Source organism: Alligator mississippiensis, chromosome 1 (assembly GCF_030867095.1).
Source record: "Alligator mississippiensis isolate rAllMis1 chromosome 1, rAllMis1, whole genome shotgun sequence".
NCBI classification, from domain to species: Eukaryota; Metazoa; Chordata; order Crocodylia; family Alligatoridae; genus Alligator; species Alligator mississippiensis.
The window spans coordinates 427,831,561-427,857,329 of NC_081824.1; the positions used below are offsets into that span (position 1 = coordinate 427,831,561).

At 42.7% G+C, this 25,769-nt stretch overlaps 1 protein-coding gene across 1 annotated transcript in view; it reads left to right on the top strand.

Annotated features, from left to right (window-relative positions):
- Positions 1 to 315: 315 nt before the first annotated feature.
- Positions 316 to 25,769, top strand: part of FLT3 (fms related receptor tyrosine kinase 3) — a 97,455-nt gene continuing 72,001 nt past the window's right edge. The window contains exons 1-2 of the mRNA XM_006270481.4: positions 316 to 406; positions 22,265 to 22,389. Coding sequence (XP_006270543.2) covers positions 352 to 406; positions 22,265 to 22,389 — 180 coding nt within the window. The 5' untranslated portion in view covers positions 316 to 351. The remainder of the gene's footprint in view (positions 407 to 22,264; positions 22,390 to 25,769) is intronic.

The window sequence follows — 25,769 nt, forward strand, 5'->3', positions numbered from 1 at the left end:
CCACATTTATGAGCTATGAATTAAGAGAATGTAAGCAACAGAACTACAGTAGTAGTAATAGATACCTAGTCTGGCTTGCGTAATACAGTCCTTTCTGCAAGGATCCTGACAGCAGAAGGAAGAGGTTCCCTGACCCCAAAAGAGGCCTCTTATTCTCTCCCTTGTACAGCCGTTTCCTTCAGGTTCGGTCTCGGCTGAACACGTCCTTGGGCCCTCAGTTTTTTGAAGAAGTGGTTTTATTGTGGTTCAGTGACGTATGCCTTGAGAGCCACCTGCAGCACTCGTTTCACTCACTAGGGTCTCAGGATTGCAGACTTCAGTCCGGCAGGGCAGCTTCTAGTACCATCAACCATGAGTGCACACCAGCCCGGCACCTGTGCTACCAGAAACCCACTTCGGTTGCTTGGTAAGGGCATATACAGTATACAGTCTCCTCTGCTCCCTTACTACTTAGTCCTTTCTCATTCCTACATTCCAACTTTCTCCCCTCATTCTTTTCTTCTCTTTCCCTCTTTTTCAGCTCTTTCTTTTTCTTCTCCTTCTCTTTCTCACCTTTCTTTTCTCTTTCTTGGGTGCTAATCTCTCTTATCTCTCTTTTACACCTCTTGTGTCTCCTACCTTCCCTAGTCCCTTTAGGCTTTTGCATCCATATATATAAAGGCGGGGGGAGGAGGAGGGAGTTCAAACTAATGTTTTAGGTGTTGTTTTCCAGTGTAAAGAATGTTAATGTTGACCTACCCTGATTGTCTTAGGCAATATAAAAGCAATTTTTTAGATAACTTTCCTATGGAAAACCCTGGCAATAAGCTCTAAAAGTGAATCTGTGCATTTTTTGCTGTTATATTGGGTAGGTAAGTTTTGTTCAATGGTGAAAATGGAATAACAAATGCTTCTGGTTTGTTCATTGCTATGATGACATTCCACTTTTCATGACTCGGTTTCCCCAAGAATATACAAATTCATAAAGATTTAGCAGTTAGGAGAAATGGAGACCACAGTTATTCTGAATAAGATGCCCACTGAGGTATTTTCCTTTGACTCTAAAATAAGCTGCTTGCTGACGTAAACATGTAGTTTGTTAAAAAATCAGGACTGAAAACTAGCGGAGGAGGGGGGTTCTGACTGCCATATATGACTGGGAAAGTCACTTTGTGGCTTAATTTCACCAAGGGATAACAACTTTTGTGTGCTTCACAGAACTGTTATTAGAGATCCTCATCCATGTTTGTAAAGCCCTGATTTTGAGATCTTTGGAGGAAAGATGGAGTAGGAATAAAAACTCTTCTTTTGCGATATCCTGCTTCAAATGACTCTAATGAAACTGCTACTGAAACATATCATGTCAAAGATGTATTTTGGTGCATTTTCTTCTTAGAAATCAAAGGATCTAAACAAGCAACCATTGTGATAGTCTTAAATAGCCCACTGAAAAGTAAGCATTAATTATCATTGTCTGTATTACAACAGTGCTGATAGGCCCTCCTTGAGATCAGGGCCACCTTGTGCTAAGTATTGCACAAAGGCAGACTGTGCCCTGAAGAACTTACCTTCTAAACAGACAAAGGGTGGGGGACAGGAGGACAGTTGTTCTTGGTTGTATTGCTGCTCATTGTGGAGATGTTTGATTTAGCCATTCAGAAATGTAGCAGAAATCAGAAGCCTTGTCATTTCTATGGAAATTACTGGCTTCATACACTTATACATACATTTTTTTAATACAACTGTTTATGGGTTTAATGAGAGATACTGACATTCTTTAAAATGAAGTAACATTTTCCCTGAGATTATGTCAAGGTTCTTCATTATTCCACTGAGATGTGAACTGAACACAAGTAATGTAGAAGATCCTAGGCTAACAGACTTTATCCAGCTGATATAATATTGTCAGCAGAAAACCATGCACTTATCCAGAAAAAGAAAAACTACATTGAAACTCTCCAGAACTGAGACAAGTATGACTACACAAAGTTAAGGCTCCCTCTCTGTCTTTACTTATAGGTCTGCAGTTGTAAAAATCTCAGCACAAACCATGTTTTACACGTGTTTATTGCTGCAAAAGTCAAGTATCAATAGTATGGAGAGAGATCCTGGTAACGTTATAAACCAGCGCTTGTTTGTTTCTCTTACGGTTTTTCTGGCCACCCTCACCAGATGAGATGTCTGTGTTTACAGCTAATTTACCTAGCGTGAAAATAAACCTTACTTTCACAAACCCTGCTGGCAAAATACAGGGAGGTGATGGAATCCAGCTCCCTTCCTCAACCTCATACTTTAGGTTATGACTGGAAAAGCATTCTCTGCTCCTGTGTATCACTTATGGAGATGCATAATCGCTGATCTTGAGGCTGTCTCTAGTGCCAAACTGAACTGGTTTCTTGTAGCTTTACCAATAGACCTCTCCATGGTGCCCCAGTTAAGAAGATTATTTATAAGGAAGTAGTGCTTGTGCTGGCCCTCATTAAGGTGCATTCTGCCTGTAACAAATTGGCTTGTTTCATTTATCTGTGTAACATTCAGTTTCTACCACAGCCATTCCAGTCTATTCCAGTCCTGCAGAATCCTACAGCTACAGGACAAGTTAGAGAAATCCAGTTATGAGTTTCTGGCTTAGGTTAAAATCCTGCAATGAAGCCGAGGGAAATTTTACTTGAGTAAGGACAGCAAGTTCATGCCTTAACAGGCTCTAGACCAGACTGCAATTTGTCTGACTGCTAAGAGGCAGTAACTCAAATCAGAGAGCACATAGAACTCAAAGCTCAAGTGTGCCAGAAATGTGATTGGAGTACCAGAAATGAATTCTCCTGAGAATGGAGAATTCATTTCTGCTTTTTAAACAGATAACAGAGAAGAAACTTAAGAGCTAGCTTTCTTCTGAATTTTCAATCCCACTGCAACACAAAGATTATCTTCTTACAAACCTACCGATACACATTCCACAGCATGTTCAGACACAGAACCATACTGCTGCCAGAAATGCTAAATCAGTGAACATCCAAGAAAGAGAATCAAGTTTTATCCTGGCTATAATCTCTCTCATGAACCACATTAAAGCTCTTAGTTAAACCAAGCAAAATCTTTGCATGTGACTAGTACCTGCTATACTTACCTGGTGAAACACATCAGACTGGTGAACTGTAGTATATCTTTCATTTTCTCATGAGTTGCCAAATCCTTTATAGACTTCCTTTCCTTTTTTTCATGTCCATGTGTGACAAGGTATTTAGCAGAATTCACAGATTTGTTAGAATCTGACAGGGCTGTACCATGAATGCTTTGCCCAAATTTGTGACCTCTGGGCTGTCAACCATGCATGTTAGCATCCAAGCCAACCCAGCCCCTTTTTATAAACTAATAGGTAGCAATACTGTTTCTGATATGAAGACTTTTGAGGTTAAAAGGATTATTTAGAGTTTTGCAATGGAATAGAATGGAGTTTAACTTATTCTTGTTGTATGTCTCTTGAAGATGGACCTTGCCATGCTTTTCCTGTTTTTTGAGATTACTATAGTTTGCCCAACTTTGGAAGCTAGAAATGCACAACTAGCTCTGATCTCAATGTCTGTGGATGCCTCAGTGAAGTGAGATTACAGGTTCGCTGAATTCCTCTGAGCAAGGACTTTCCATTAGCAAAGCAAGATGGCATATGCCAGTGCAGAAACAAGGCTCAAAATAACAAACTAACCTAAACTATTTGTATATACAGATCTTGCAGACTATAACTTTCAACAGATATAAATTTAAAACATAAAAAACTATAGTTTGGTCACTACTAGCTGCTCTTTTGCTCTGAGAAGCTGATGCAATTGAGAAGATTTCCTTAAAATCCTGAGGGAAATATTAACTGAAAAATCTAGTGATGTGGTGGGAGCAGGGATAACTTCATTGCAAAATCCAGTTGGAAAGACTGGCTGTGTAAAAAAATATCCTGAATACAAAAACAGTGGAAGAGCATGAGTGGAAACAGTAGACCAGCAAGCTATTGCAGGCTCATAAGAAAACAATAGAAGAGAACAAGGACTTTAGAGTTCCAGTAAGTGCACAGTTTTTAATAGGGAAGTGAGAACCCAGCAAAATCAGGTCAGGATCCAAAATACCAGGAAGACTCGGATTTTGATTCATTTTGCACTCAAGACTATTCCTCTGTTGCTTGACCAAGAAGAGGTTATAATAAATCAAACAGAAACACTGTCTGAGGTGTAACTGGATGCTTGAGTGCCCTGGGTAGCAGTGGGGCACAGGACAGCATCAGTAGTGGCTGCACTGCTGCCAGCAACCATTGGGCCATCAATGCAGCTGCTGCTATTTTTGCACCTCCCTTGGGGTCATCATAACCCAGGGCTGGTGCCCCAGCTGCCCCCCTCCCTTTGTTATGCTACTGAACACAATGCAAAACACTGGATCAGGGACTCCATTTTTGTCTGTCATGGGTAAAATGAGAACAGCATCCTTTAAACTGCCAGCTCTTACAAGGACATAATGTTTGAAGGATAGAATCTTTTTTCCCCTGATACATTTCATAAAAGTTAAGGTTAAAAACCAGAAAGAGTACATGCTATGTACTGTCTTTCATCCAACTCAGATCCAGATACTGGGGGAGAAAGAAGATTTATAGCTATCTTTCTAGGTTATCTTATTGGAAAACATGCTGCATAAAAAAAGAAAGAAAAAGAAAAGCAGGAAAGCCCCCAAAGTGATGACTTTGGTGCTTAGCCACACTAGTGTTTTAATTGCACAACAATAGTTAGTCTTTCTGCTATAAGACACATTTGATTGTATAAATAAGCTTCTGATGCACAAGACTTAATATAAATGTGTACCGAGTTACAGAGCACTCCTTGAGGTGCGAACATTTTTCATTTTACATTTATAAAACCATGGTATAATAGTTATTTTTCCCTGTTGACCTTGCTCACTAGTATAAGTGATGAGATATAGTGGTACTTTAGTACCAAATCAAGGGTTATATATATTTTTTATTTTTTTACCTCTTTTATACTTTGTAGCTTAATGCTTAATATGCTGAGAGGCTCCCCTTCTCATCCCCCTCCAAACAGTGGACAAGTAACCTCTCTAATTGTGGAAATGATTTTTTTAATTCAAAGGGGAAGTGTTACAGTACATGGATGACAAACAGTATCATTTCTTCATGGATGACAAACAGTATCATTTCTTCAGCTGGTGTCCTCAACATATATTCTTGCATTTTCATTTCTCTTTTGTGTAGAACATTTTCTGTTTGGAGGCAAGGTATTCAGGGCCTGATCTTGTGGCTGACATGCGTACCTGTTACTCAGGAGAAGTTAGTCAGTAGTTCCACTGACATCAGCTGAACTCTTCAGGCCAACACGAATAATATTTCTTAGTCCTTTTAATATCAGTGCCAAATTATTATAGTATTAATTGAAATTTGTAGGTTCATAAAACTGCTCTGTTTTCAAACTCTGTAAATTACAAGGTTTTATGTGAGAGAGGTCCATACTATTAGAGTATGGTCTAGGACACTGATGGTACAATGCCACATGGCCCTTTTTGGTGTCACAGCTATGTATCAATTCCTAGCCATATACCACAGGTGTTTCAGCACTTAAACACCCACTAAATATACAGCTGTCACTTACATTCAATGGGTAGAAAGGGAGAGGATTACAAACCCCTTCTGTAAGAGCAGAGACTTCAGGGGGATTTCAGCATGAAAGAATGCTTGCACACAGGTCATGGCTGGAGCTTGGCCCATGGGCCTAACATCTCTAATAGGAGCTCACTCATTTAAATAGGACCATGATAAGCAACCAACTTTTAGATATAGCATATATAACTGGAGAAATTTACATTATGTGACTTAAAATATAGAACAATGGACTGAAACAAAGATATCATAGTAAGATGAAAAGCAAATTGAGGTTACGAAACAAAGAACGTATCAGCCCTGATTCTGCACTTTGTGTACATTCAAATCTAGATTAATCTGGATTACCACTGAGTAAAGGGAGCAGGCAGCGAGGGGAAAGGCACAGCAGAAAAGCTAAATATTATATTTATTTTCAGTCTTCATCACCAGAGGAGTTACGGAGTTACACTCTTACTTTTAGCAGGTAATAAAAATTAGTTACCATCAGAGACTGAAATGCTAGAAATGATCCTTGAACAAAAAAAAAAAAAAAGAGTCATTAGGGCCACATAGTATTTATTCAGAAGTTTTGAAAGAAATTACTTATGAAGTGGCTGAGTTGATCACAACCATATATAGCCTTTCATTAAGATTAGCTACTATTACCAGAAGTATAGCAGTTCCAGGTACAGGGGAGGTCAGAAATCTGAGCAGAAGAATCAAAAGCTATATTTAAAAAAAAACCCCAACAACTAACAAACAGAAAAAAACATTTGTATCCGGAAAAAGAAGCTTAGGTGACAGGAATGATAAAACAGGAATCTGAGAGAGAGAACAAATTAAGTGCAAGTTGGAGCTCCCCATGCAGAGACATGCAAATTTCCCATTGAACTTTATATTATCATTGCCTTTGTGTTACTAGAAAGAGAAATTGTGGAATAGAGAGATAAAGCTACTTATTCGTGGATTCACAGGGCAGGAATAGGAGCAAGGTGTCCTGTCCCACATCCAGATATCCTGTTGAAAAAGCAAATATAGAAAATCTCAGAATAGTATAATTTCACTAAAATCCCAAAGTGATTTTGACATTGGCCAAGTGGAAGCTGATAGTTAGCCACAAAATAGACTTCCCAAGTAAAAAAAAAAGTAGTGATAAAAAGGTATAATCATGCTGCAAAATGAAAATTGAGATGTATACTAAAAATACATCAGACTAGAGAGCTGATTGGTTGAGGCCAAAGTCTAGGAAAAGGTGGCCGGGAGGAGAAGATTGATAATGAGTTAAGATTGATGAGACGAAGTGAATGAAGACTAAATTCCTTCTCCTTGCAGCTACTGTTAGGCTGGTGGCAAAGAACAGCTAATGAGACATTTTATGAACCCTGAAAATGAATTTATGAGCAAAACCTTGATTCTAGGTATGGCAGCCATGTTGTTATGGGTGCAACTCTGGAAGTGATCCTCCTGGAGCAGACCAGAGCTGCTAGTTTTCCTCCATATCGTCTGAGATAAAATCTTTTAGATTCTGGCCTAAGTGAATGCATAACAGACAGAACAAATTGGACATAGACAGCCAGAAAATATTATTTATTTTGTGCAGTGAACTCGTTGAGTATTTCTTGAAGACCAGAATGGGAGAGTCTAGAATATGTTGGAAAGTAATACACTGGAATGTATTTTGCTGACACATTGCAGAATTTGGAATGTTTGCCCTTGCTCTAAAAATAATAGTTCTTGTTTCTTCACAAATGATTAAGCTGAGTCAAAATTCTAGTTCAGCTTTCCACAAAGGGTTAACATTTTAAGCCTAAGACTTTTTCATGGAAAAACAGAGATTGTTTGATGTAGACCTGCAAGTCAAAAACATCACCGTGGAAAAGAACATTAGGAACAGTTCTGGATTACAGACTTTACAATAATTGTCTGATGATGCAATGTTTATATAATGGTAGTGTCCAGAACCCTCAATATGGAACATTGCTTTACATAGTATGACCTATTTAATGAGACCATTTTTTTGCATAGTCAGTGATTTTATTTAATTGTGTGTAGATGAAGCTTAAGAGTTTCCAAATAACTTTTGTTACTGTCACCTTTACTGTCACTGGTTCCTTAGATTGCAATTAAAAAGAGAACTGGTTAAGTTAGTTGTGACCTGTGAAACAGTCCATACATTAAAAGGTTGAGGTATATTTCAAAGGGATGAAGACATATTTTAAACAAAGAAATAAATATTCAGTGCACGTTCTTTAGTCTGAAGCAAATTCTATGAAGAAAATGTACAAAGAGAGTTTGATAATAGACTGTATAGGATATTTTGCATATTGAGTTAACAATATAATTCAAATAGATCAAATTTAGCAGAGATAGATGAAATTCTGTCCTCCCCACTCCCAAATTTGATGACAAAATTCCCATTGACATTAAAAGGGCCAGGATCTCATCCCATATGTCACCTTTGGAACAGATGGGTAAAGCCTGCATTTTCTGGGGCTGAATTTGACTAATAATGTGGAGGGGGGAATGAAAACTGGTTTTACTGATACGTGAAGAGCTAAAAAGGGGTGTAAATTAAACTAAATAGATATCCTTTGATTCACTTGGAAAAGTGGGAGTGTCAGAAACAGTATGTTGTAGACCAAATCAAGAATCTGAAGTCACCCATCCCACATGGGAACATGTGCCTGAGTTGCAACAGAGTCTTTTGATCCCAGATCAGCCTTATCAGCTAACTTTGGAACCACAGATAAAACAGTGGAAGACTGTTGTCATGGAAGACAATTGTCCTTGACTGCAAAAGAATTGTAGAAGAAGTATTATTTAGCCCACAATCTCAGAATAGAGACACTGTATGATGCTGTTTATTTTGAAACACATTAGTGAGCTTGCTGTTATACTGAATGATGAGAAGGCTGCATAATCCCAGACACCATGCTCAGTTCTGCAGAAACTTAGGAAGAAGATGGAGGGAGACTTCCTGCCAGCTCAACGCCTTCTTGCAGAGGCAGGGCAGGATCTCCACCTAGTGGTAGGAGGAGGCACTGCCAGTGGTTCCCCCAGCAGGGATAGGGACAAACTTTCAGGTCAAACAGCATGTCTGATATGAAGCACATAGCAGTTAGGGCTGCAAACTAGTCCCTTTATGAAGCAACAATAAGATGAATCCCCCTGCCTCTTCCTCCCACCAGGCTCCACAGAGCCAACATATTCTGTCCTTGCAGGATGACTTTAAGTGCAGAGTTGAGCTGTTACTGCTCCATTTCCCTCTCTCTGCTTGACCTCTCTGAGCAGTAAAGAACAAATTTGGGTGCCTATACACATGCTCTGATGCTTTCTAATTAGAATGAATCAGAGCAGACTCAATTGAGTGTGGTCCACGTTCTAATTAGAACACCCTGGCATTGCTGCCACATCACGTATGTAAGCCCCTGCTGGTTTAAAAATGGCCACCAAGGCACTTTAACTAAAGCTCGTTGAATGAGCTTTAGTTAAAGTGTCCTGCAGTCATTTTTAAATGTAAGGGGGATTTTAATTAGAGGGTCTTTGGGAACCACTGTAATTAAAACACGCCCCCCCCCCCATATGTATAGGCACCAGTGAAGTAAAGCAACAAGAAGGTGGCCTAGTTCAGGAGCTTGGGAATGGAATTTAAAGTCTACTAGACAAAAGGTATTGTATTTTCAAGTATAACCTGCACGTCTGGGGGAAGTTTCTCAGAACTGATATACTAGATGAAACCAGATGAGCTGAAAAGACATTATGGGTGCATCTACATGTTGCCGTATGGTGACGTTGCTACAGTGTCATGCTCTACTACTTCCTTTTGGAAGTAGTAAAGCACAGCTCAGCACAGGTGGTTACTACGCCGTGTGCACAGTGAATGGTTAAATTTTGCCACTACATTGCCAGAGCGGTGCACTATACCCAGGGAGCGCGCTGCTATGGTGACGTAGCTGGTGATCACGTGTAGACCCATGTGATTGCTCCATCACTATAGCACACCATACAGTGATGTGGCATGTCCTACATCACTGGAGGGTGACATGTAGGTGCACCCTAAATGTTGTAGATCATTCCAGGTAAGGGAAATGGTAGGGAGAGTCCTGAATGAAAACTACCTAAAAGGATGAAAAAAAGAATTGCATTGCTTAAAAAAAAAATGAGGGCCTCATTGCACTGCATCCAGGAAGAAAACAGTTGTAGTCATGTTTATGTATATATATGTGTGTATAAATGTGTGTGTGTATTATTTTTTTGTTCAGAACACAGCAGTCTATTTATTTAGTAGAACAAACTCTCAAGATCATATCACCCCCTGCTTCACTCTTTTTGTTGGCTTTTTGTTTCATAATGGTTCAAATGAAAAGTTTCAGTATGCTCATCTGCCAAGCTGTCCTTGGGATTATCCTGATTTCCCTGAGAGACTGCCTCTCTCACTCCACGGATTTGACTGCATTTCAAAACTCAGTCATGCTGGAACATAGCTGTGATCAATCAAGTTAGATAACACAATATTTACTGTAACTGCCTGGCGAAGACCAGCATGAATCAAACTCAGTAATATGTCAACTAATTATGATTAATGAGCTTGATTAAACCCTGATGCTTGTATGCTGCTGAACGTTATTAGTCACAGGCTACTCTAACTTCATCAGCAGCTTCATGGCATCTAACTTGATTGTTTACAGTGTTGTGCAAATACTGTATCATCCTGGAGCACAGAACAAATGCTATGTGGTGATGGCCCCTGACAATGGTTACGTTTCTCTGGAACAATGGAGTTTTTAAAATAAAATCAACAGTGATGGGTGTGGTATAGGAGAATCAAAATAGGTAATTAGATGGGTTTGAGAAGAAAATGTAGAAAAGTTGTATGCTGGTGCAAGCATTGTATCAGTGAGGAGAGGGGACATCAAAACCAGTTTGCCCCTTGGGGAGCCTGTGTGCTGAGCCATCAGCTAGAGCAGTGGTTTTCAACCTGTGGCCCGTAGACTTCTGGGGGTCTGCAGACTATGTCTAAGGGCTCCATGAAAGATGACCATGATCAATCAAAAGTATGTAAATACCCTCACTTACAATTCAAAGGGGTCCCCAAATGAAAAAAAGGTTGGAAACCACTGAACTAGAGTCATGTGTGGTGGCTCTCCTGGAAGTGAATCAGCTCCACTGTCTAGAGTTTAGGGCTATGGACTTTTCCTCACCACTCTCTCTGTCAGACTTGCACTTCAGCAGACTGTGGGAGAGTCCCTAAGCTCAGGATGCCAAGACAATACTTTTATCTGGCTCTTCTCTGAGAAGGCCAAAGTAAGCTAAGATTTTGTTTATATCCTTTCATCCCTTATCCTTCTCCAACTAATGTCAGTTGTCCATCATTCCCTATGAAGTTGTCCAGCAGCCCAGAGCAAGGAAAACCTTCAGCAGGTTCTCTGCCCTGACCTACATGCCCCTTTTACCTGTGACCTGCCCCACCTGAGGGGATTGTTGAGGCAAGGAGGAGAGTCCAGGTGTCCTGCAGAAGCCCCACACTGTCCCTCACCATAAAAGCCTATGGGGTCCCTGAATAAGCCAATATTTGTGGACATAACCTGTGGTAGCAACTTCCCCCAGGTTTGTTCCCTGTGATGCTCCTCCCTTGCCCAGTAATGTGTGTCCCACATAGATTGGGTTCATTCTCTCCTTCCCCTGAAACAAGGGCTCTTTCTGTAGCTGCTCCTCCTCTCCATTTGCTGCTCTTCTGCATCAACCCATTCTTTTTCCTCACCATCTTAACTTCTGGTGCTGGCTGTTTCTTTAAAAATAAGAAGCCAGGAGCCAGAGTTGTAGGAAAAAGATCTCTATTGGGGGCGGATGTTTCATATGGAGGCTCTCAAGCCTGTGTCACAGCCTGCATTCCTGAGCCTCCCTGGTGCTATAAACCTGTGTCCATCCTGAAACTTGATCTTTTTTCCCAATTTTTATTTCTCACACTGCAGAAGCCATCTCACAAGTGTAGTAGCCAGGAAGGGGGTGGGGGGGGGGGGGATTGGCAGATCTTGTAGTGTTTTCTCCTCCTGCCTTGCAGCAGGCTCCCTTCAGTAAGAGGGCAGTAGGAAAGGAGGATGAGGCTCTAGGGTGCACCAGGAGATAATGAAACATGCTTCTATCAATAAGTTGCTGGACCAAGGACCTGATTTTTTTGCCATTCTCTGTAACCATTTCTCTCTGGCTTTGTTCTCTTGCAATCTAAGGGGTACAGATTGCTCCAAAAAGCATGGGTTATAACAGGGTTTCTCAACCAGTGGGACATGTCCTCTAGGTGGGACTTGGGTCAGGGTGGCAAAACTGGAAGTGCCACAGTGGGACTTCTGCTTTTGTGCGCTTTGATTGGCCTCTGCAGGCCTCCCCCACCTTCCCCCACCCCCCCAACCCTTGCTGACTGGCGGAGCCAGGATTTTTTGACCTTACATAGGTGGGATGTAAGCTGCAAAAGGTTGAGAACCGCTGGTTTATAACATTCCAATCCAGAGGTAATTGCGCTTTATGTTGGCAGCCTTGAAAGGTTGCTTCCTTCATTAAAAGGCTGTATTATTGATCCACAACAAAATTACATTATCCCTCTCTCCCTGTAATTTAGCCTGGAAAGTCAAGCATTCAAAAATAAGGAAATGCCAGATTTAGGGTTGTCTGTCAATCTTTAACTCTGCCTCCTTGTGCATCTAACTTGTGCCCTAAATCAGGACTGTTCAACTGGCAGCCTGTGAAGTATTAATTTGCAGCCCACAGGCTTTGTGTCAGGGAGCATAATGCACTGGCATTAGGATCCTAACTGCTATTATGGGTATCAGTGAGACTATAGTCTCTCTGGGAAGGGCCCTTTTATAATGTTATGCTATTGACAGGATCCTGTTCAGATTCCAACTGCAAACGTACTCTTACCAAGCAACACCATGTGCTGGTGAGCATCTGTCACACCTACTTGTTAAATTTCTTTCCTTGTGCTAACATTGAAATCAACAAACCTGCATTTCAGGTAAGAGGCATTGTTCTATAGCTTAGTAAAGTGATTGTCATTTATAACTCCTAACATCTGTTTCACTTACAAGGTGCACACTCTCCCTGTAAAGAGAGGATTATGCCTTCATTCTTGAGATCGTTGAGTTTCTCAGCTGTTTTCTCTCTGTGATGTGGCACTAGCTTACACATTTTAGAATGGTTTTCTATGGGAATATAACCTTGCCCTCTCTGACTTTACTCACTCATTATTCAAAAACAAACCTCAGCACAAAATTGTATTGGATCAACTATCTAACTCTTACCCAGTATAAATGTAGCTTCTCACTTCAATAGCTTCCTAAAAAGAGTGAGGACTTTGCCTTTTGACATCAGCAGTTAAATTTATTTCCTGACACTTGACTTTACTGACATTTCCCAGCTATGTGCTTTCAGAACCACATTACAGGGTTTTAATTTAAATCTTGTTGAAATCCTGACTCCATTGAAGTGAATGAGAGTTTTGTCATTGATGTGAATGAGACCAGGATTCCACTCACAGCATTTATTCTTACACGGTTTGAAAAAGAGAAAGGTCCACAAGACAAAAACTAAAACCAGGTATGCTATCTAGGCCAGCAATTTATTTTTACTCTGGCTTTTATACCATTACAGTTAAGCATTATCAGGTATGACTATGCATACTAATTCTCTGTTTTCTTTCAACAAAATGTTATATGCACAGTTTTGGTCTCTGCAGTCCCAAATTCTGGGATACTAGGATTATGAATGATTAGCAGAAAGTAATCCCTATTTGGTACTGTTCCTGCCAAGTGTCTTGATGCCAAACTATAAACAGTACATGCAATTTAGGGAATGGCTGAAAAAGGGACAGAGAGAAATGCTATAAATATGTGACTGCAAATTTGCCCTTTGCTATCCTGACAGTTTTTCCTGCCTTCACTCCATTGTTGCTGAAAACCTCATACATTCTGTTACTTTTTCTCATTCTGTTTGAACATGTGTCTCCCAGCAGGGATAGAATCCTGCCTTCTCCTGTGTGCTGAATGCGTTCTCTGCCATCTTAAAAAATCATTTCCTCCATTTATGGCTCCAACTGTTGGCTTTGTTTTAAAAAAACCCCCAAAAACCAAAAAATAACCTTTGTGGACTTGCTGCAAAATACTATACTTCCCAGACCTAGTGTGCCTCCCTTTCTCCCTGTCCTCAAAATATAACCATAAGAATCAGAGAAAATTAGGGTTGGAAGGGACCTCAGGAGGTCATCTAGTCCAACCCCCTGCCCAGAGCAGGACCATCCCTATCATCCCAGCCAAGGCTTTATTTAACCTGGTTTTAAGATCTTCCAAGGATGGAGATTCTGCAACCTCTCTGGATAATCTGTTCCTGTGCTTTACTACCCTCCTTGTGAGAAAGTTTTTTCTTATATCTAACCTAAACTTTCGCTGCAACTTGAGACCATTGCTCCTTGTTCTGTCATCTGCCACCTGAACAGTCTAGCTCCATCCTCTTTGGAACCACCCTTCAGGTAGTTAAAGACTGCTATTAAATTCTCTCTCAGTCTTCTCTTCTGCAGACTAACTATGCGCAGTTCCCTCAGCCTAAGTCATTTCCTCTGTTGGATGCTCTCCAATGGCCTCTGCTGGATGTTCTCCAATTTGTCCACATCCTTTCTGTAGTGGGGGACCCAAAATTGGACACAGTACTCCAGATGTGGCCTCACCAGTGCTGAATAGAGGGGAATAATTACCAGCCAGCTCCAAATAGAGGGGAATAATCTCTTCCCTTTATCTGTTGGCAATGCTCCTACTAATACAGCCCAGTATGCCATTAGCTTTCTTGGCAACAAAGGCACACTGTTGGCTCATATTCAACTTATTGTCCACATTAACCCGCAGGTCCTTTTCTGCAGAGCTGCTGCTTAGCTACTCATTCCCCAGCCTGTACAAAGAGTCAGTCATCTCATCGTAGAAGGCAATCAGTTTGGTTAGGCATGACTTGCCCTTGGTGAATCCATGCTGACTGTTCCTAATTACCTTCTTCTCCTCCAAGTGCTTACAAATGGATTCCTTGAAGACTCGCTTCATGATTTTTCTGGACACTGAGGCAGGCTGACTGGTCTGTAATTCTCTGGATCCTTCTTCTCTTTCTAAAAGATGGGCACTACATTTGCCCTTTTCCAGTTGTATAGTACCTCTCCTGACTGCAACGAGTTTTCAGAAGTAATGGCCAGTGGTTCTATAATCAAATCTGACAACTTCCTCAGCACCTTTGGGTGCATTGCATCCAGCCCCATGGATTTATACACTTCTAGTTTTTCTAAATAGTCCCTAACCTGTTCTTTTGCCACTGTCAGCTGACTTATACACTGTCAGCTGCTCCCTTCCCAAACTGTGCTGTCAGGTACAGTAGTCTGGGAGCTGACCTTGCATGTGAAGACTGAGGTGAAAAAGACATTGAGTACTTCAACCTTTTTTGCATCATCTGTCACTAGGTTGCCTCCCCCATTCAGTAAGGGACCCACACTTTCCTTGATCTTCCTTTGGTTGCTGACGTACTTGTAGAAATCTGCTGTGAAAGAACTCTATCCCAGTCTCCTTTCCTTTTTCTTTGACCTCTCACATGTCTGTCAACCTGGCTGCCCCAGGTTACTGTGTATGTGACCTGGCTCAGGTAAGAAGGGGTGGATCTGACCTCCCTATTGTTCTGAGTTTTGACCTCATGATATGGGAGATAGGCTTAAGCCAATGTTCCTCCAATAGGTAATTCTGATGCTTTTCAAATTGATTGGTTGGCATCAAATAACACCTGTTCCTGACTGGGTCCAGGTGGTGAGGTCAGGAAGGCTATTTAAGAGGGTCCCTCCAGGAAGAAGACAGGCAGACATTTTAAAACACACATAGAAGCTTGGATCTCTGCAGCTGTCTCTCATTCTCTGGATGTAGGAGTATCTTACAAGAAACTTAACTAGGAACTTAATTGACTGTAATCTAGTCATATATCAAAAGTCTGACAAGCCACTCAGATTTGCTCAAGGTTGGTTTTCTTTCTATATTTTGCTATTGGTATTCCTTCCCCACCCTATCCCTCTTTGATCAATAACTCTATCTGTTTTAACACACCTCACTGTGTGTGCTTAAGAGGGAAGGGACCCGCTAATGTGGGCTTGGCTCTTTTACTTTCCTCCCACACAGGAGGCTGCTGGTGAATGCTTCAGATTAATAGAAGCACCCAAAAATCCCAAGGTTTATCCTGGGTGGCACAGGGCCCAGACAAAGACTTGAGTCTGGGTGGTGGCAGTGGTAACCCAGGCTTGCGGGTGTTCTCCAGGAAGGGAGTTGGCCAGATGTAGGCACCCCAGGAGAGGCACTTGCGGTTTGGTTTTTGGCCGGGCGCAGCGAGACAGATGGCTCAGTGCAGGAGCACCTCTCTACTGGTCCTCCATACCCTTCTTGTTACCTTTCATGTCCCCTGCCAGCTGCAACTCAAATTGTGTTTTGGTCTTCCTGATTTGATCCCTGAGTATGTCTGAGAATACTCTTACACTCCTCCCTAATCATTTGTCCGAGTTTCCACTTCTTGTAAGCTTATTTTTTATGTTTTAGATCATTGAAGAATTACTTGCTAAGCCAAGCTGGTCTTCTGCTATACTTGCTAGTCTTTCTGCACATCAAGATGGTTTGTTCTTGTGCCCTCAGTAAGGTTAAGATACAACCAGCTCTCCTGAAGGCCTTTCCCCCTCAGATGGGCCTCCCAGGAGATCCTACCCATAAGTCCCTGATTGAGTTAAAATCTGCTTTTCTGAAGTCCAGGGTGTGTACTCTGCTGCTCTCCTTCCTTTCCTCAGGGTCCTGAACTCAATCATCTTGTGGTCACTGTTGCCCAAGTAGCCATCCACTATTACATTCCCCACCAATTCTTCTCTGTGAGCAACAGGTCAAGAAGAGCATGGCCCCTACTTGGCCTCTTCAACACTTGCACCAGGTGGTTGCCACCAGCACTATTAAAAAATGTCCTGGATTGCCTATGCACTGCTATATTGCCTTCTCAGTAGATGTCAAAATGATTGAAGTCCCCCATGAGAACCAGGGCCTGTGATTGGGAAGCTTGCACTAGATGTTTGAAAAAAGCCTCATCTACTTCATCCTCCTGGTCTGGTGGGCAATAGCAGACATCCCCACATCATCACCCTTGCTGTTCTCCCCTCTGTCCCTAATCCAGAGACTTTCAACAGGCCTATCTCCAGTTTCATACTGGAGCTCTGAGCAATCACACAGCTCAGCAATCATACATAGAGTACAACTCCTCCTCCTCTTCTCCCCTGCCTGTCCTTCCCAAACTTATCCATGACAGTGCTCCAGTCTTGTGAGCTATTCCATCAAGTCTCTGTTATTCTAATCACATTGTAGTTTTATGACTGTCCAAGGACTTCCAATTCTTTCTTCTTCATTGATGTCATTGACACGAGGGCTGGAAGGGACCTTGCCAGATCATCGGGTCCAGCCCTCTGCCCCGGGGGCAGGAAATCATCTGAGGTTAGATGACGCCAGAAAGATAAGCTCTGTGCATTCCTGTACAGACACCTGAGGTAACTAGCCAATTGCTCTACTTAAATCCTTCCCTGTTACCCTCTTCTGCTTGTGCTTCCTCCAGGTCACCCATTTCCCCACTTACCTTAGGGCTTTGGTCTCCATCCTGTGATGAACTTAGTTTAAAGCCCTTCTCACCAGATTAGCAAGTCTGTCTGCAAAGATGCTCTTCCCTCTCTTTGTCAGGTGGGTCCCATCTCTTCCTAGCATGTCCAACTCCTAAATCTAAGATGAAAACACTTTCTTTATTACTTAAATGTTTAAATCTCTTCCTCTCTGCTACTATGTAATAAGTAAGATCATGCAAATAAGTATGCACTACTGTGAGCAACCTGGATCATGTCATGGAGTTCTACCAGGAATGAATTTGTCTCCAGCTGTACAATGAAATAGTTGTAGTGATAAGTTATAATTTCAAGACACTTCCAAATTTAGAACAGTTGGGAATTGAGAAATTGTCCCTCAGGTTGTAGTTCATACACTAAAGCTTACTGAGTGCTCCACAAATGACATTTATTGTTTAGTTCTTCTCATTCACGTATGCCTGTGTTTAGTGAGCCCAGTGATCACTATAGTAATGGCCATTATGTGGATAACACAAAGCTGGAACATAAAAAATGTTTAGGAAGTTGACAATTTGGTGCCACATTCTCTGATGGTTTAAATTTATGTGGCTCAGTGGAGGTGTGCTGATCTACACCAGCTGAGAAGCCAGCCTCAAGTGGGCATCCCTGATGTAACATAGGAGCAATGGGGTATGGAGTATGAAGAAGAGCATTAGAAATGCCTTGTGACAGGCTCTTGAAATAACAAGTCACCCGAGAAAGATGCATATGCATTGATTTGCCCCAAGAGCTGAAAATAGGTATTTGTAATTAAGTTAGAATTGTTGAGCACAGCAAAATATCACGAAGGAGAAAGTAATTTAGGAACTCTGATTTTATGTTTTATCTTGACTATCTTAGTATGCAGTTTTGGTGACCCCAACACCTGCCTTGGGAGCCAGTTTCACTGTTCAGTTCTTCTAGCAGTGAAGACATTTCCTTCATCTTGAGTTAATTCTTTTTCTTTTTGTGTCTTTAATTTCAGATTCTTGCTCCTTGTTCAACCATTTTGCAGACTTCTGTAAAGACATGGCAGAAACTTTCTAATGCTTTGAAAAGGCAGCTACAAGGTGTTATTTTGGGATCCAATGCTTATTTATACTGTTGGCATTGGGATCTTATCAAGATCACACACGGATTGTTTCCCTTGGCTAGTTCCGTATTCTTACTTCTCTTTTTCTTGTTTATGTGCACATTGAGGGCTAGGGTTACTGTATGACAACTATGAGGCTAGATTGTGGCTTTTAAAGCCACAGACCCACATAATTCCAGGGAGGATACACACCCAGGAGACTGTGACACACAGGCAAGCAGAACCTCTTTCCTGCTGCTCCTTGTGCACAGGTGGCTCATCTACATGAGATGCTTTACTGTGCAGTAAACCAATTTACTGCATAGTAAGCATCACCATCTACACATGCAGATGCTTACTGCATAGTAAATTGGTCTATTCCAATTGATTTGCTACCTAAAAATGCATTTGCAGGTAGCAATTAACTATGGAGTAGTTACTAGGCGTGTCTACACGAGACACTTTCCTGTGCAGTAGAGCTAATTACTTTGCAGTAAGTATCCATGTCTACACATGCAGACACTTATTGTGTAGTAATTGGCTCTAATCTTGGTAAATTTGCTACCTTTACATACAAGTAGCAAATTTAGTCAAGATTAGTTACTGCACAATAATACATGTGCAGACACCTGACCAGGAGCAAACATGCTCCCGGTCAGCTGGGCAGCAGGGGGCATAAGGTTGCTCCCTGACCCCAGGAGCTGCCTGCTGCTGGGGAGAGCTCCAGCACCAGAGCCTGGATGGGGACAATGTCCCTCTGCCCCAGCAGCATGGAGCTCCCAGCCACTGTTCTGTAACTGTGGGGCTGGGGCTGGGAGATCCTTACTTCCCAGCACCGGCTCCACAGTCACAGGGCTGGCACTGGGACATCCTTACCTCTCAGCCCAAGCCCTGCAGTCACAGGACCTGGACTGGAAGATCCTTATCACCCAGTGCCAGCTTCTTACCCGTCTGGGGCAGGTCCCAGCCCCACAGCTCTTTCTCAGCCCCATGCCCAGATTGGGCAATTGAGGCATGGGGCTTAGAAAGAGCCAGGGGGAAAGGGCAGGTCTCATCCCCCTGCCCCAATCTGCTGGTGGAGCAGGGACTGGGAGCTGCCTGCTGCTAGGGCAGGGAAACCTGTGAGGCTGCGAGTTGCCTCCTGCCAGTTCAGGGAGACATTGTCTTGGCCTAGTCTCCACCATCAGAGCCTGCTCCAGCAGCAGGTAGCTGCCGGGGGCAGGGAGCAATCTCCCAGCTCCCACTCCAGTCATGGAACTAGGACTAGGAGCTTCCTGCATGGGGAGAGTTCCCTGCCCAGCCAGGAGCTGGCTGGGATCTGCCCCAGAATGGGACAGATCCCAGCCAGCCCCAGGTTGTGAGGGGTAGTCTGCACATGCAGCCCAGAGCTGGATGGGAACTATCCTGTTTCAAGCCAGGTCCCAACCAGCTCTGGGCTGCATGTTCAGACTTTTCCTTGCAGCCCGGAGCTGGCCAGGAACTGTCCCAGTTTGGGGCAGGTCCCAGACCTGTAGCTCTTTCCCAGCCCCATGTTCTGATTGGATTATTGAGGAACGGGGCTTAGAAAGAGCTGTGGGGGATGGGCAGATCTCAGCCCCCTGCACGGATCCACTAGTGGGGCAGCTAGCAGTGAGCCCCCAGCTGGGCGGGGAATGCCGCCACTGGCAGATTGGAGCAGGGGGTTAGGAACTCCCTCATAGCTCTTTCCCAGCTTCCTACCACCCATTGCACAGCCGGGGCCATAAGCTGCCTGCTGCTGTGTCAGGGGGAACATTGTCCTGGCCCAGGCTCTGCCATCAGAGCCCGCCCTGCCAGCAGGCAGCTCCCAGGGGCAGGGAGCAATATTCCAGCCCCCACCAGGAGACAGATGTCTCCTGGCCCCATACTCCCTCCCAGCCCCTGGGCTAGCACCCAGGGGAGGCCTGAAGCTCACCCTGGCTGCTGCAGAGGGGGAGAGCAGGGTACCATTAGGAACAAATCTGCTACCAAGAGGGAGCATATCTGTAGGTTTATTGCATAGTATTTTTAGTGCACAGTAAGCCTGCTTTGAATGTATTGCATGTGTAGAAATGCCCAGGGAGAATATAGCCTGCTTCATGTATTAAGATGGATCTGGATGTTAACTCTGTGCACTGGCTGGATGCCATAGGCTGCTGTGGGCTGAAGTTAGTGGACAGTCATGGCCCCTTTCCTGCTCCCTTTTCAGAATTGCACTCCCTGGGAAGAGCAGGTGCAAACCACCCCTTTGCTCTCTAGACTAGGGAGAGACTAGGGAGTGCTCTATGAGTGACTGTATGAGTGGAAGAAGCTTCTGGCTTTCCCCTCCATGCCTGAATGGCTGCTCAGGAGATGCTCACAGCCCACAGTGATGCTAGTTATAAATACAGTGCCGTGGCAAGGAAGTTTGGCACCTGGGGCAAAGCCCACAGCGGCAGCCCACCCTTGCCTTGTGCACAGATCCAGGGGGCACATGTCCCCCCAAACAAGCTACTCACAGCTCTGTCCCACGCCCAGCCCTGGCTGAGCAACACCTGTTTGCTCACCTTCGCTTCAGTGCCTGGGGCGGTTGCCCTGCTCGTCCCTCCCACACCCCTTGCTACAGCACTATAAATATATCCAAGGTTACATGAATTTTAATCAAACGGGGTGCATCTACATGTTGCCCTATGGATATGGTGATGTAGCAATGCACTATGTCACCATATGGCATGCTACCATGACGTAGTGATCACATGGGTCCACATGTGATCACCAGCTACGTCACTGTAGTGGCATGCACCCCGGTTATAGCACACTACTATGGTGCTCTAACCATGCACATGGAGCAGTAACTGCCCTATGCTTTACCATAGCAACATCACTGTACAGTGACGATTAGATGCATCCACAGAACAGTAAAGGTCCAAGAACACTAGAGTCATCTGGATCTCTTAAGGTAAATTAACACAATCCTGTTTTTTACACAATCCATACTCTTCTGCGTTAGGGCAAATATACATCACAAAACTTATACTACCTATTGTCATGGCCACGAAGGTGGGTATTTATGGCATGACAAAGGGCATGGACATCTGTTTGCTTTTGGTTTGTGGTGCCGTAAACATTTTTATGGCTGTATAAAGTTATGTCTCTTTGCAACCTTTGTGTTCCAACCACAAGTCCATATTTCTTTTCCTTCTCTTCTTGCAGTAGAATCAAAAGCCCAGATTATTCTCTCTTAGAATAAAATCTAGGATCCCTATGCAGGTTGGGTCCAGTTCAGGGAAGTAATAATTCAATATTGAATTGTATTTTAAGATCATAATCAGAAATGTAAAGCATGAAGAGGAAAACAATTTCATCGCTTGGTATGTGGGGCAAGCTGCTGGCTAGTGCCAGAGGAATGGGAGGGGCAGGGCGAGATTCTGCAGGTGAGCCAGGAGTGGAGTGAGGAGACATCTGAAAGGCTTCACTTCACAGTTGCTCTGAGCAGAAGCCACATGGGTACTGAAAATAACATCCCCTGGGTGTCAGTGGGTAGAATCCTACACTGGCTGATGCTGAAGCAGCTGTTGCTTTGGAGACTTGTAGGATGACCTTTAAAGATAATCAGACATGTAAGCGAATTTAACTATGTGGCATGTGGTTTGGAATATGTAGGGGGCTATATTTTTAGAGGATTCTAATCTCCATGACCTTCAGTGTTCTTCTACGTTTCTTTGGGGTCAAATTGCTGAATGTGAGGTCTGTTTATATGTCCATGGCTTTGTGCATACAGTCACTGAAGCAGGTTTTACAACAGCACATAACATGCATATAAACTCTCAGTTTTGGTTGTAGTGCATTTTGTTTTCATTCAAAAGATTATTCCTGTTCCAAGATGTACACCTGATTATATAGGTTTTCTTTTTTTGTTTTGCAGCTCTTGTTATTATAGCACTGACTTTCACTTCTGCAACAAGCCAAAATATATCCAAGATTACATGCATGTTAATCAAGCAGAAGAATAAAGGTTCAAGAACACTGGAGTCATCTGGATCTCCTAAGGTAAATGAACACTGAATAGCAATACAAAAGAATCTCATTCAGTACACACAGAGGTATTTCCATAATGTTGCAATATGCTAAATCTTTAAGTGCAGTGATGTCTCACTTCAAATAAAGATTAGCATAAATATTAATAGGGAAAGAAACTTCAGATTAAATTGAAATACTAAACTATTAATATTTTTAATAGTGATAAAATAGATGGTTTTATCTAAAATGGAATTTCTGATCAGTTTTGGGAGGTAGTCTCATATCATTTGAAAAATCTAGAAATAAAAAGAAATGCATGTTTTTGGAAGACAAATAATTTGGAAGTGGCCTAAGAAATCAAAGATGTAAGTGTGACTCAGGGACCAGATATCATTTTCCCCTCCAATGCTGAGTTTTTGGAAGGCTTAAAGGTAAAAAACAGACAAGGTGCAACTAAATAACTGTACATTGCAATCTGTTATTAAAATTTTTGACGGACTAAGTTACAGAGGCTGTCTTACACAATCCTTTTAATTTCTGGGCAAATAAATTGACAATTTTGCCCTACAGAGAAGTAAACCAGCAAGAAAGTTCACAACTTCACAGAGTACTGAGAACAAAAGAGCAAACATCCCAAACTGTAGTAACAGTTCCTTCTTTATGTGAGAAGGTACATCACTGGGACCACAGGAAAGGCAGGGAGGGACATCTGAGTGAGCATTACCCAAGGGCCAAGCCAAATAGTAGCTTTGGACCACTATTCCTATTTATGTTATGTTCTTCTGTAAAATAGAGCTCTTGATAATGCTCCATCAGCATTCATGATTTGTGTTGTTAATGTTACATGCTTTTCCACATCAGTCAGCTAATCTGAAAGGTGGTAAATCCATTTTGTAAATGCAGTCTGTCAGGCCTGGGCTTTGCTCTTGTATGTAGCCAAGCAGAATAAAGAGCTATCTGTAAAGCAGCGGTCTTAAACTTCTTAGACTCCAGGCACCCCTCAGTAACTTTAGTGAGTCAAGAAACACCCCATTTCAGAAGCTAACTGCTATTACCTCCTTCTGCAGGAGCTGGGGAGGAGAGGTGGGGTGGGCTGGACAGGGACTGGTATGTATTTATCTCCTTGTATAAGGGCTGGGCAGGAGAATAGCATGTAGGCATGGACAGGCCTGGGCCTATATACTTACTTCCGTAGGGCTGGGCAATGAGTGAGGGGAGAAAGGGGGAGGGGTCAGGCAGGATTGGGTATGTGTTTCCCTCCTTGTGAAACCCTTCAAAGGATTTTGTGGCACTCTAGTGTTCTCTGGTACCCCAGGTGAGAGTCCTCCATGCCACTTCATTTCCCATTTGTGAGAAGTAGGGACTCCTGTATGTCGGGACCCAGGGCAGCCGGACAGCAGCTCTCCCTGACTCCCACCCGGGCAGTTAAGGGTCCGTCAGGTGGGTACTTGTGACGCTTGGAGTGGAATTAATTAGGCGGACGCTTATCGGTTGCAAAGCAAGATTATTTACTCACGCCATCAAGGTGGTGAAAGACGGAGGTCAGAGATACTTGGTTAGTTACAGCTTATAGTTCGTAGGTCGGTCTGCATAAGAGTTTGGTGGTTGGGAAGAGAAAAGGTCGGGCTGGCAGGTCGTTGATTTACGTCTGAGATTGAGTCGAGACGTGGGGAACTGACAAGTGATCAAATTGTCAGTTACTCTGACGCATACGTTCAGAGGTCTCCAGGTTACGTGTGCGGAGGTCTCCCCTTCTTCACGGAAGTGAAGACGGGTTTTATTTGTATAATAGTCAATTGCTTTTCGCCACGTCATAAATTTAATTAGAATCGCCAATTGTATAGTGGTTTTCATTAGGGTGTTTGTAACAGGGACACTCCCCTGTCATTCCGACCAATTACAATGATTTATATAAAGCAAAGAAGGCAAAGGTTTTTATCTTTGTTAGTGGCACAGCAATAAATTTCTTTTTGACATGCGCAACAAAAAAAAAAAGCTGTTACTATCATTTTGTTAGTTAACCCTTAGTTACCTTGTGCAGACTAAAACTGCTTTGATTAATATTTCTTGCTTGTGGCATGGGCACTACTTAATTTGGTTGTGACATGCCCCCTTGCCCATGGCACAGCAAGTTACATCATGTTTACGTACAGACCATTTTTGTTCATCATTGTTAGTGTTTGGCAAGCGGGTGTATACAAAAGCAAAAAGTGTGGTTAACTTCGTTTTGAGATACTATAAAATCCAACAACTAAAATACACAAATACAACAATGGCTATTATGATCAATGGTAAACACAAGATAATTAAAGATGCCAACACTTGAATTAACTTAAATGCAGTAAATTGTTATCCTAGATTTCATGCAATCTTCTCTAATTCAATTTTTTAAGGTAACTGAGAGTGCGGTATCAGATTAATGCCCCCTATATGGAGGGTTTTTAAAATTGTGGCTTATTATATTTGAGTTAAATTGTAGCTCTGAAAACACCAATTTTCCGTGCTGTCATTAGCGGCCTTTCTTCATTCCTTTGTGAAACGCATCAACCTTGTTATGTATCACCATCTGCTTCTCCCCTCAACGATTTGACACCAAACACTTCCTGTCTTCCATCCACCTTCAACATCTCCTCTTTTTTTCTTTCATTTTTATGTCTACCCCCAACCTCTCTGCGACATCCCCCAAACCTTCAGACTATCAATGCTGTTCTCTCTCAATAATTTAGAGCTTTTCACTTAAAACATTATGACTTGGCTTCACTGCGTAAAGTTTCGAACAGGCTTTAAAATAAAACAAAACAAGTATGTACAAGATCATTAACAGAAAAAGAAAAACCATAAAATGAGTCATTAGTTATGTCTTTGGCCTAAATGACAGAAGGTTCAGGACCAAGTTGGAGGCTTTGAAGTCAGCTCTGTTTGCCAAGGAACCTGTTAGTAACAGCAGGAACAGAGCGATGACCCTGCTTGCGACATATGAGCAGGCGGCCATTGTGGTGTCGACCTGGGTGTGCTGCAGGTTGGTGCTCGGTGATTCTCGTGATTGGGCAGTCACAGATTGCCTCTTCGTCACCGCTGGGCCTGTAAGGGAACAAAACAAACAAACAGACAAACAAACAAAGAAAACTAAAAAACAATAAAATTGTCTTTTGTACATCTATGAGCATAATGTCGTAGTGGTTGGAATAGTTCATAGATGCCCCCTTCGAGTACTTGCTTGTTGGAGCAGGTTGCAGTGTTATCTGGAATGCGCTGTTAGGCGTGGGTGCCTCCGGGGCCCGGACCGGTTGGCGGTATCGGTTGAGGTTGGTAGCCTAGTATATGTGCCAGTTGTCATTGTCCCGCATCTCCTAGGACGTGTAGCTGTTGTTTGGTAAGCGTGAAGTGGTTTAGGAGGAACCCAAACATGG